Here is a 12825-nt window from a genome sequence, read left to right as displayed (position 1 = left end):
CATTTCAAATCTGGCTTCCAAAGGCAGTCGCCGACTGGGCATCCTCCGTCGTGCGAAGTCCTTCCTTGGCACACCTGAGCTTCTCACCACATACAAGGCTTTCATCCGCAGCTCAATGGAATACTGCTCTCCCTCTGGCCGGTGCTCCTGCCTCACACCTAGCTCGTCCTCACACTGTTGAAACCAAAGCGTTCAGAATCATTGGAATCTCCCACGATGAAGCTACCTCCGAGGGCCTTTCACTTACTCACCGCAGGCAGGGTTGGTGGTCTTTCTGTCTTCTACCGACTCCTCTCCGGCCTTGCTCCTCCAGCTCTCTCTGGTCTCTGTCCCCCAAATATTCCTACAGGTCGCACAAGATCTGCCTGCAACCCTCTTATGATTAAACTGCCAAAATCAAGACTCTCTGCTCACCTTCACCTCCTTCATTCCTCTTTTCTCCCGCCTCTGGAACAAACTCCCTCACTCTCTTCAATCCCACTCCTCCCTCCAGGTCTTTAATACAGCTGTTCACACCATCTCTTATCTTCCCCCATCCAAAACCTTGATCTTTTCTAGCCCCACTAATTTCACCCCAAATCCACTTTTTTGAAATACCAACTTCATTCCTGGGAAGTTCTTGGTGTCCTTGTGGTTTATACTTCTCCCCCCCCCCCCCCTTCCCATGCCGCCTCCCCCCAAGCCTTCTCCCTCCCACACATTCCCGATGTCCCTGCTCTCAAATGTTGTGTTTATGTGCTTGCCCTTCTCTCCCAATCTTGTCTACCCCTCCCCTTTTTATTTTGTTTGTTTGTTTGTCTGTTTGATTTGTTTGTGTGATAAACGTTAGCTCTTTCACGAGCCTCGGTTCTGTATACAAAAAAATGTGGTGGCCAAACCCCGTGCCCGATGACCATTAATTTTTTTCTCCACCAATTTATCCCGAGACGACTCAATAAATTTCATCTCTTTGGATGAAGGTTTGTACTTGTCGAATTATGACGTCATAATGTAGGTACCTATGACATCATCAACTTGTGTTGTTCCCCATGGAGTGTTCTTTACAATGATCCGTGTCAATTTTTATCTATGCAGCGCTTTCAGAGATATAGCGGTGCAAAGTTTTTCAGTTTTTCCAAGATGGCGCCTCTACCCACGTCATAATTATCATTAAACAATTATCGTCGCAACAATAGATAGAGGTCCTCAATGCCAAACAGGAAATCGGAGTTGTCTTCCTTGACATATCATGTGCCTTCAATACGGTCTGGCACCCTGCTCTGCTCAACAAACTCTCCTCCGATGGTATCCATGGAAATCTCCACACATGGCTTGCGGACTTCCGCTCTAGTCGGAGTCAACGTGTGGCCTTGAATAGGTTTCTCTCATCTCCTCTTCCTGTTCAGGCTGGAGTTCCACAAGGCAGTGTTCTGGGCCCTGTGCTTTTTCTGGTCTTCATCAATGATCTCTCTGACTCTCTGGAAAATCCTCACTATCTCTTTGCTGATGACTCCACTCTCTGCCGCTCCATTCCTCATCCCTCAGATCGGCAGTCTGCAGCCTCCTCACTCTCTGCCGACCTGGACAAAATCACAGACTGGTCAAACAAGTGGAACATGACTTTCAATCCTGACAAATCTCACACTCTCACTATGTCTCTCCGAAAAGACCGTCTGGACAATCCTCCCATCTACTTTCTCAACAATCCACTCCAAGAAGTTCTGTCACTCAAGCTCTTGGGTCTCACTATCTGCCGTGATCTTTCCTGGGAAAACCACATTTCCAAGCTGGCCTCCAAAGCCAGTCTCCGACTGGGCATCCTCCTCCTCCGTTGGGAGAAGTCCTTCCTTGGCACACCTGAGCTCCTCACCACATACAAGGCTTTCATCTGCAGCTCAATGGAATACTGTTCTCCCCTCTGGGCTCGTGCTCCTGCCTCACACCTCGCTCGGCTTCACGCTGTTGAAACCAAAGCCTTCAGAATCATTGGAATCTCCCGCGATGAAGCTAACTCCAAGGCCTTTCACTCACTCACCGCAGGCAGGCAGGTGGTCTTTCTGTCTTCTCCCGACTCCTATCCGGCCTGGCTCCCCCAGCTCTGTCTGTGCTCTGTCCCCCAAATATTCTACAGGTCGCACAAGATCTGCCAGCAACCCTCTTATGGTTAAACTGCCAAAATCAAGTCTCACTGCTCACCTTCACTCTTTCATTCCTCTTTTCTCCCACCTCTGGAACAAACTCCCTCACTCTCTTCAATCCCACTCCTCCTTCCAGGTCTTTAAAACATCTGTTCACCACCATCTCTTATCTTCCCCCATCCAAAACTTTGATCTTTTCTACCCCCGTTAATTCACCCCAGATCCACTTTTTTGAAATACCGACTTCTTTCCCGGAAGTCCGAGCAGTGTCCATGTGTTTTAGACATCTCCACCCTCTTAATATCGCATTAAATGGGTATTTCCCAATCGCGCTGTTCATCTTTTAAGAGTGTTTCAATGCACGTTTCCCATTTGGCCCGTTACCGGATTTTGTCACAGGTTGTGACCATATTGTGGTCATTCTTGTTATAAGGCACGTTAACTTGGTGAACTTTGCATCTTTAAATTCCTGGATCTGCCCCTGGTCGAGGTTTCGGATCGGGGATTTTTGGACATGGTGATGAACACCTGTCTTAAAGACTTGGAGGGAGGAATGAGATTTAATAGAACTTGGTTCTACGGGTGGGAAAACGAGGAATGAAAGGAGGTGGTGGAAGACAGAGAGACCACTAACCTGTCTGTGAGTGTGCAGTATTCAGAGGCATTAGATAGGCCTATGGTGGACCAGTCTTGCATTACCTCCCGATCTGCTTGAGTGAAATGCCAGACTTTCTGACATTGAGGTAGCTCTCTGAGAATAGCCAGAAATGGAGAGGTTTTTTGTGCATACTTTGTTTTTTGTACAGGTAAATATAGATTGATGTAGGTTTATTAAAGCCTCCAAGTAGCAAGGGGATATAGCTCAGTGGTAGAGCGCATGCTTTGCATGTATGAGGCCTCGGGTTGAATCCCCGGTATCTCCATGTTTTTATATTTTTGGACGGAGACGCCTGAATATTCTCCACATTGCTCTCCTGCACAGACACCTGAAACCTGCGTTTTCTTTGTGTCAAATGGTGTACCTACATTTTAAAATACTTTTTTTAAATAAAAAAATTGATATATATATATATATATATATATATATATATATATATATATATTTTTTTTCACAGTGCACTAAATCGAGCGTCGTGTAAGAGCTAACACGTTGAATCTATATATATAAAACACAGTGTGTGTGTGTGTGTGTGTGTGTGTGTGTGTGTGTGTGTGTGTGTGTGTGTGTGTAATGTTACCAATAGACTCCTAAACGGAGAGGCTCACGAACTTGATATTTGGCACAAACATGGCCATTGAGCTGGTACGAACATGGTCGACCTAAAAAATTATTTCATAATATTTTTTAACCATATTTTTACTCAGCGCATTTCAGCGAGGAATATTATGACCGGAATGGCAGAGCAGCACGCTGATTCGCTCAGAGCGATCACGTGATGTTCCAACTTTGCGCCATAATCTTACAGTTATGCGTTCGCACGTAATTCCGTTTTTTCACATTTCAGCGAGGAACATTGCCATTCACACCACATAGGTTTTTTTTTCTTTCATCTTTAGATCCATATTTTTAGCCATAATGTAGCGAACGTAGCGTAACGTAGCGTAGCTAACGTAGCGTTAGCATAACGTAGCGATCCTTGCTCAGGATCTTCGTCAGGTTCGCGAGCGAGTTAGCCAAAACGTAAAAGTGAAAATATATCGAATTTTTTATTCATGTTACGGACCGCGGATAAGATGTTAATTTGCGAGCGGATGCGCCGCGGCCCTAACAGTTACCCCGACTAACCCGATTCCTGAACGTTGGCCAAAATCGCGCACAGATATTCAATAGGGAAAAGACAAAGGCGACACGGATGTGAAGAAGAAGAAGGACAAAAAGGTTTGAAATACGATTATTATTTATTACTATTTACAGGGATTGAAGAAACCAAGGAAGAAGGAAAGATTAAAAAATAAAGCAGAAAGAGGGACGGCCCAGAAAGACACAGTGAAAATACTAGCTTATCTAAACAGGCTTAACATACCCTGGACAGAACAAACAAAGATGGACTCACACGGGGAATTGCAGAGTGGATTGGCTGGAAGGAGGTGGGTGGCTGGAGGAGGAGGAAGGCACGGAGCTGGCTGGAGCTTGATCCCGCACGGGACATCGGGCTGGACCTCGACGGCCGCCGATGCCACCGATCCTGTCGTGTGCACGGGGTAATGGGTCGGAGCTGCTTGGTGGAGCCAACGCTGCTGGTGGGGGGTCTGGCGTGACGGGTTCTCTCTCCCTCTCTCACAAACTCCAGGACTCTCTTCAGGCTTGTCTGTCTTCTGATCTCCTCCCTCCTCTACTCTCCTGGGGGCGTCTCCCGCCGGTTATATAAGCCTCACCCTTGACCCTAATGCGAACTCCCCCAAACGTTCTTTCTCCGCCCTCTAAAGCAACCTCTCATTCTGGTTGGTCGGCAAGGGCTGGTTCACTCCTCCCCTCTATGACGAGGTGGAGACACGCCTTTCTTCCCCGACCTTACCTCGTGGCCAATGGTGGTTTTGGGGTGATTCGAGCTAGCCCCAACCAAAGGGCAGCAATGGCGAACGAAGAAAACCGCCCAAATGCAGTTGGCAATTGCAGCAAACCTGGCAAACCTGGCACTTTGAAGATGCCATGTCGGAGGGATCTACTTTATTTAATGCAGTGCAATGGAGTGTCAATTAATGGAAGACACTGAAGGAGCTGTGCTCCAACACGAGTCGAAAGAATTGACGCGACCAAAGACGGAATTCGTCCGAGTTGCTTTATTGAAACAAAACAGCTCAGGTATTCTGAAAAGCCCGTTTATCGGGCAGCAATATATATACACATTTATGCCGGGGCGTTTGCCCGGGAAAACCGAGACCGGGCATGCCCGGGTGTCAAGGGCGAGTCCTGGAAAGGCGAGTCTGGACATGCCCGGGCGTCCTGGACGCGGCCTGGCAAGTCGAGGCTGGGCGTGCCCGAGCGCTCTGAGCGAGCCCTGGAAAGGCGAGAGCGGGCATGCCCGGACGCTCTGGGCGAGCCCTGGAAAGGCGAGTCTGGACATGCCCGGGCGTCCTGGACGCGGCTGGCAAGTCGAGGCTGGGCGTGCCCGGGTGCTCTGGGCGAGCCCTGGAAAGGCGAGAGCGGGCATGCCCGGGAAAGACGAGACCGGGCGTGCCCGGGAGGTTCGGGCATGCCCGGGAACAGCGAGTCCGGGCATGCCCAGGAGAGGCGCGTCTGGGCCCGTCCGGACGAGCCCGGCATGGCGATCGCGCCCTGGCCGCGTCCTGGCAGGTGCAAGGCGATTGTGTACATTCAGCGGGAACCGCTACAACACAGCCTTACACTAATACACATAATAAGGATATAACTACTGAAGAGGGATATATGGTGTCCTTCGTGTATGTTTTATGGAATTAACTACGGGAACGCCCTTTGACCTTTATACAACAACAAATGCAGGAAGGAGGGTGACTTTTTACAACTATTCACTACACAACAATAAAAAAACAACATTCTCATATCCACAACAATATTTACCTCAGCGCATTTCAGCGAGGAACATTATACACGGAATCTCAGCTGGTCGCAGAGCAGCACGCTGATTCGCTCAGAGCGATCACATGATGTTCCAACTTTGCCGCCATAATCTCACAGTTTTGCATTCGCACGTAATTCAGTTTTTTCACATTTCAGCGAGGAACATTGCCATTCACACCATATAGGTTTTTCTTCACTTTCATCTGATATTTGTGATTTATTTCAAACAAACTGTATTTCCCATCTACACGGCCATGTATTCCTATTAACGTTATGTAAAGTACATAAATTGTGTGGATTACATCATTTGTGGATGTGATCAATTGCCAGTAACCATATATATCCCTCCCCTCCCCTTCCCTCCTCCCCCTCCCTCCCGCTCCCCTCCCTTTCCCCCCTCCACCCTACCCTCTCCCCTTCCCCTCCCCCTCCCTTTCCCCCATGCCCCTCCCTTTCCCCCCTACCCTTTCCTTTCTGCCCTACCCCTTCCCCATCCCCTCCCCTCCCCTCCCCCTCCCTTTCCCCCATGCTCCTCCCTTTCCCCCCTACCCCTTCCTTTCTGCCCTACCCCTTCCCCACCCCTCCCCCCTCCATTTCCCCCATACTCCTCCCTTTCCCCCCTACCCCTTCCTTTCTGCCCCACCCCTTCCCCATCCCCCTCCCCTCCCCCTCCCTTTCCCCCATGCTCCTCCCTTTCCCCCTACCCCTTCCTTTCTGCCCTACCCCTTCCCCACCCCCTCCCCCTCCCCCTCCCCCTCCCCCCACCCCACCTCCCCCTCCCCCCTCCTCCCCCCACCCCACCTCCCCCTCCCCCCTCCTCCCCTACCCCTCCCCTCCCCTCCCCCCTCCTCTTCTCTGCTCCCCCCCCGCTCCCCTCCCCCCTCCCACCCGCCTCCCCCCCCCGCTCCCCTCCCCCCTCCCACCCTCCTCCCCCTCCCACCCCCTCCCCCTCCCCCCACCCCTCCCCCTCCCCCCTCCTACCCCTTCCCATCCCTCCCCCTCCCCACCCCCCCTCTTCTCCCCTCTCTTTTCCCCTCTCTCTCCCCCCTCTTCTCCCCTCTCCCCCTCCTCATCCCCCCCTCCTCTCCCCTCCCCCTCCCCCTCTTCTCCCCTCCCCCCGTCTTCTACCCTCCCCCCCGTTCCCCTCCCCTCCCCTCCCCCGCCCGGCAATGCCGGGTACTTCTGCTAGTATATAATAAAGGGAGCGGGAGACGAGAGGGGGAGATCGAGGCAAACACAACAACAGCAGATCTGTGAAAGGGAGATGGCTGGGGCCGGGTACACGGAATGAACAAGATGGACACCACAAGGACCTTCAAGAAAACGGAATTTGAAGGAGGTGGATCTGGGGTGAATTAACGGGGGTAGAAAAGATCAAGGAAAGATTGATCAATGAATAATTCCTCGATCAATAAAGATCAATAATTCCAACTTTTCGGAAAGATTGAGCCTCTTCAGTGAAGCATTCCTTCTCGGGCTGCAAATTTTGTGAAGCATTTACCTGCTGAATATCTCCCCCGACCCCACCTGACCTTTACAGGGTGAATCCGAGCTTGGTGTGAGGCAGGAGCACCGGCCCCAGAGGGGAGAGCAGTATTCCATTGAGCTGCGGATGAAAGCCTTGTATGTGGTGAGGAGCTCAGGTGTGCCAAGGAAGGACTTCGCACGACGGAGGATGCCCAGTTGGTGACTGGCTTTGGAGGCCAGCTTGGAAATGTGGTTTTCCCAGGAAAGATCAGGGCAGATTGTGAGACCCAAAAGCTTGAGTGACAGAACTTCTTGGAGAGGATTATTGAGAAAGTAGGTCAATGGTACCTGTCGGAGACCAATACAATAACAATATATAAATGAACAGGATTGAAATAATCAATTGACATTTGTGGGGAAAATTTCATGCCCAGACTGAGGAATATGAACCCAGGTTCTCTGGTGAACTAACTGCACCAGTAGTTTGTTTGCCATTTGAGCCATTTTTTCTCCTGGAACTGTCGTTTGCGTTTGTTTTTAACAAAATATAATTGAAGTATTGTGGTTGGTCTTTGGGTTTTCAGACGTTAACTCTCATTGTTTTTGCAGGACCAGTTGAAATTAAAGGTCCCTGTTGCTTTCTGTGGAATTTTTTACCTGGGAGTGCGAGATCTGATCCACAGGGTGGAACCATTGCACTATGAAGGTGTTTTAAATTTCAGGGGTTTACCATTTGAAACTACGAAGTCGCAACTCCAGGTTTTTGAACAGGAGGGCAATGCAGGGAATATTCAGGTGTCTCCGTCGAAAAAAGCAACAATATGGAGATACCGGGGCTTGAACCCGGGGCCTCATACTTGCAAGGCATGCGCTCTACCACTGAGCTATATCCCCTTCCCTATTCAACAATTGCTTTAAAAAATAAACAATCACAAAATCTACATCAATATTTAAGAAATAAATAAAGATCTCAATGAAATCCTGTGATATTTCGTCTCCATTTGACATATTTTGTCGGAGATTGCAGGATTGTGGGCATTAGAGAGGAAGAGTCCGCATGACGTCACGGCTCGTGGGTTCCACACCACAATGACGTCAACTAGGCGGTGTAACAGCAGCAAATCGGTTCCTGTTGCGCTCTGTTGCGCTGGTGTACAGTACAATTATAATTATGAAATATATTACAATCATTTAATAGCCAGCAATATGAGACATCAAAGCGAATGGATCAGTGTATTAATCGAAGCGGTTTTTAACGTCCGAAGTCGGAAGTGAGGAAGGAAGTAAAGAAGATTCGTTTGGACTTGTGGGGGGGTTTTTTTTTTTAAGCGAAGGCAGCGTTTCCTCAGATATGTGAAACTAACTCTTTCGAGTTCTTCCCACCATTCGAATGAGGAACGCAAATTCCTGGATGGGAAACGATTGGAAAGATTTATTTGCGTCCCCGATGGAAAGCCCAGTTAGTCGGTGTTCGTGTCACGATTGATTGATCGATCCCGTCACTTCGATCTCCGTGTTTATTTTTATTTTTATTTCATACTTCTCTCATGTAGTCTCTTTTTCACACCGATATTCAGTCAGAATCTGTTCGTTTTTCATCAAACCGTTCGGACAGATTTTGTTGTGAGGAGTGAACAGAGCTGACGTGTTTTAAGCCCGACGTCGGGCATTCTGTGGTGATTTTACTCTCATCTCCGCAATCTATTGCTCGTCGCCCTCTCCTCTCCGAATATGGTGAGTTGAGAGATTTGTAATCCGGATTTACTTCTTTACTTCACTCCACGTTATCATTATCATACTAAAATTTGCAATTTGGTGTCTGACGATTTTTGACTGCGATACATTCGGTCGTTACTTTTCCAATCTCAACCAAACTTGACAGGGAGACTAAAGGTCACATGATGAATGAAGGTTGTACTGTAGCGATTTAACTCCTCCACCTTAAAGGAGTATTCCCCGCCAAGGGTGTTGCGTTTTGAGGTGTATATCCATGTTAAGCTAGCTTTATCGTGGCGTTTTTCCAAAGCCGCTTCTCGATACAAAAGTAACAACAACGCTCATGATAATCACATAATATTGATATGAATGTTATGACAAATCAATATTGATGCTTGTAATATCTCCACTCCCCAAAAGGGGTTTTGTGACTTGCAATATTGCCTCCTCCTTTCCCCCCCACTCTGACACCCTCACGGATGCAAATTGTATTATACAAGATTACAAGTCCACCTGCACACTACGGGAGCGGCAGGAAGGGTCACTCCTCTTTGGGGTATATAGATTACAGTCGATCTATGGTCGGGTCTCAAGAACATTGGGTGTGTGTTCATTTACCAAGTTTCTTGTGGAGAGATCGCCAAGTGGTTTAAGCATTCGAGCAAGCACTCCATTCAAAACCGTTAAAGAATGGCTGGCTTGGCAAGCGCTAGCTAGCTGCTTGGTAAATGAGCACACACGGGCTTCCTCCCTTTCAGTTTCATGTTAAACGGCAGGAGCGAGTTTCAAAAGCCAAGAGGCAGGAAGGGTCATGTTATTAACCCAACCCTTGTGCGGTATATAGATTACAGTAGGTCTTTGCTCAGTTCTGTAAGTAAAACTTCCCGCATGGATGTCAGGATTCCTCCAAATTAATTTATTTAGTGTTATCAACAGCCTTAGCGACTGTTTAAAAAGCTAATCATACGTGTTTGTGGTTTATAATATTTTTACTTCCGGTAGAGGCCATTGCTCCCACGAAAACGCCATGATAAGCTATTTATAAACATTGACTCGACGTTTGTTCAAGGAGGAAAAACCCCTTGGGGAGGTGGGACATTATTAGTATTAATATTGTGCTATTATAGATAGTTTTGTTATTATAAGCGGCCTTGGAAAAACGCCACGATAAAGCTCACTTCACACGGATATACATCTCAACATGCAACCCCATTGACGGCAATGGAGGGGAAAACCCGCTCGGGGGGGAAAAAACCCCTTTGAGAGGGGGCCAAATGAATGCGCTACAACCTTCATTGTGTAACCCTTCGTCATCCTGTCAAGTTTGGTTGAGATTGGATAAGTAACGACAGAATGTATCGCAGTCAAAAAATCATCAGGCAGACAGACAGACACCAAATTGTGTATTTTAGTATGATGATGGAATTTAGAATGGTGAGACACGGTCTGATCTTTTCGATGACTTGATCTAACATACGTTATGGTAAAAATAATTGGCAACAATAAAGATACCAACATAACTTCCCCTGCTTCTCCCGTAGTGAGCGGATGTAATAGTCATCATATTAAAATACGCAATTTGATGTCTGTGTCTGTCTGACCGCGATACATTAGGTTGTTATTTATCCTACAGGAGAACCACCAAGCCTAAGGGTCACACATTAGAGGTTGTAGCGAATTCATTTGATTCCCCCCACTCCCACCCCACCCCACCCCACTCCACTTCCCAAGGGGGGTTTTCCACCTTGGGTGAAGTGCATGGCAAGGTGTACAACCGTGTTAAGATAGCTAATCGTGGCATTTTTCCAAGGCCACTTCTAATAGCAAAAGTAGCGAGAATGGCACTCTATAGAGTGCATCCCTCCACCTAGCACCATCCTTCCCCCCTCCACTGGGGCACGGAAACCAGACAAGCTGATTGGTCTCCGCTTTGTGTCCCACTGATGGGATGGATCTGGATCTGGACCTGAACCAAAATCTAATCAGTTTGTTCTTGTCACCTAACCAACTCGTCCACCAAGTTATGTCATAACTCGTCCACAACTTTTTGAGATATCGTACTAAATATAGTTTTTTGCCCCATCTCTCAATTTATGGTGAAGAATCACTTGAAAATTCAAAAAAATTCTCGTATCCGGATACGGATTTGGATCTTCACCAAAGTCGAATCAATTCTTCCCTATCATACACTCAACCTGTCCACCATGTTTCGTCCGAATCTGTTCAAAACTTTTTGAGATTTCCTGTTCACAGACAGATAGAGGTGAAAACATAACCTCTGTCCATCTTTGGTGATGGAGCAAAGGTAATAATAACAACACTTGTGATAATAGCATAATATTAATGTTATTAGAAAAGAATATTAACACAAATAATATCCCCCCTTCCCAAGGCGTTTTTCCTCCATGGACAAACGCCTTGTTAACGCCTACCTGGGGCACCCCTACCTGTAGTAAAGATATTATAAACTATAGACACGCATGATTTCCTTTTTAAACAGTCGCTACTGCTGTTTAACACTAAACTGAAACGGAGCAAACCCGACATTCTTGAGGCATTATATGTTTATCACATCCCACAAAGACTAATGGGCACGAGCCTAGATCTACTCTAATCTACATACCACAGAGAGGACAATAACATGACCCTTCCTGCCGCTCTCATAGGAGCGAGGGTGTTTTCAGTTACTAAGCAGCTATCTATCACTTGCCAAGCCAGCCGTTAATTAAGCAATGAGTTCAAATGGAGTGCTTGAGCCACTTGGCGAGTGCTCTACAATAAACCTTTTAATCGAACACCCCTTCCTCCTTCCCCGCTGTGTACAAGTAAAAAAAACGTTCTCTTTAACCCACCTTAAAGTCTCACGTGTTATTTTTACCCATCACTGAACCGACCTATTTGTTGATGCCACCTTTGAAGGATTCATATTTCTCAAAAATGTTTTTTTCTTTTTCCACAATGTCCTCTTGGTGCGTTGTGTTATGGTTGTTCTTTGTACATTTTGTGTTGGAAATGTGCCATAATGATTGCCTGAAACCTCTGCAGGCGATGAGCCTGGTGACAACCAGAGACGTCCATGGCATGTGGGAGCTCAAGGAGAGGCTTGGCTCAGGAGGCTTTGGTTATGTGTGCATGTGGCAGCACAAGGTGAGGTACACATGGCCAATATGCATGATCAGGGGCCATGTGCATGGACTGAGACCAAGCCCCTAAGCCTAAGGGTCACGTGATTACTTTTGCCTGATTTCATTTTAAAACATCAATTTCTCACCACATTTGTTTTCATTTTGAGTGAAGCACCTTGAGGGACCTCTAAAATGTAAATACAAGTCGAGTAGACCTCATGAATAAGCAGATCCACAATTATGCCAGGTCAATGCGTCCTTGGTGGTTGTAGTAATACTCACCGAGATGGTTTCATGCTCCACCAATGACCGAACAATCCAAGAGTTGCCAGAAATTAGACGAGGTTTGTCTGAAATACCCGAGTGTGGATTGGGCCTACAAAATATTTGCTTTTGTGCTCGGAACATTTTACAGAGCAATGTTATTAAGCGTAAGAGATGGCTATATCTTGTGGTTATCCGCCACGATTGAGAGAGGATGCCACCCTCACGATTATGTGGAAGAAACGACCGTTGCTCGAAACTGTAACACCTTCCAGCACCACTCCCCCCCCCTCCGAAATCCCCCATCTACCATCACCCTATATAGTTAACAATACCTACAACCACCCCACACCTCCCCCATAGGCCATATAGCACCATCCCTCCCGCCTCCACTGGGGCGCGGAACATCAACACGGCACGACCACAGACACAAATGGTGTCCCGGGAAAGTCCGAGTGTGCCTGGGTGGTGTACGTGCTGCGTCGTGCCATGTGCATGCTGAGTTTGTTCAGCATTGCATCCGAGCCGTATTTCGTCTGCAGTAATATAACTGATTTATCAATTAATACAAAACCCCTGATAAACTGTCAATTCA

At 47.5% G+C, this 12825-nt stretch overlaps 1 protein-coding gene and 2 non-coding genes across 3 annotated transcripts in view; 2 read left to right on the top strand and 1 right to left on the bottom strand.

Moving 5' to 3' along the window:
* Window positions 1–2968: 2968 nt before the first annotated feature.
* Window positions 2969–3040, top strand: TRNAA-UGC (transfer RNA alanine (anticodon UGC)). The gene has a single exon. It is a non-coding gene; the product is annotated as a tRNA-Ala (tRNA).
* Window positions 3041–7947: 4907 nt separating this feature from the next.
* TRNAA-UGC (transfer RNA alanine (anticodon UGC)) lies at window positions 7948–8019 on the bottom strand. Its single transcript has one exon. It is a non-coding gene; the product is annotated as a tRNA-Ala (tRNA).
* A 363-nt stretch (window positions 8020–8382) lies between these two features.
* Window positions 8383–12825, top strand: part of LOC137432947 (inhibitor of nuclear factor kappa-B kinase subunit alpha) — an 82946-nt gene continuing 78503 nt past the window's right edge. The window contains exons 1-2 of the mRNA XM_068125284.2: window positions 8383–8859; window positions 11887–11988. Of these exons, the coding sequence (XP_067981385.1) occupies window positions 8857–8859; window positions 11887–11988 (105 nt within the window). The 5' untranslated portion in view covers window positions 8383–8856. The remainder of the gene's footprint in view (window positions 8860–11886; window positions 11989–12825) is intronic.

Source organism: Myxine glutinosa, chromosome 8 (genome assembly GCF_964187855.1).
Source record: "Myxine glutinosa chromosome 8, kmMyxGlut1.1, whole genome shotgun sequence".
In the NCBI taxonomy this organism is placed as follows: Eukaryota; Metazoa; Chordata; class Myxini; order Myxiniformes; family Myxinidae; genus Myxine; species Myxine glutinosa.
This window is presented reverse-complemented; position numbering and strand designations above follow the sequence as displayed.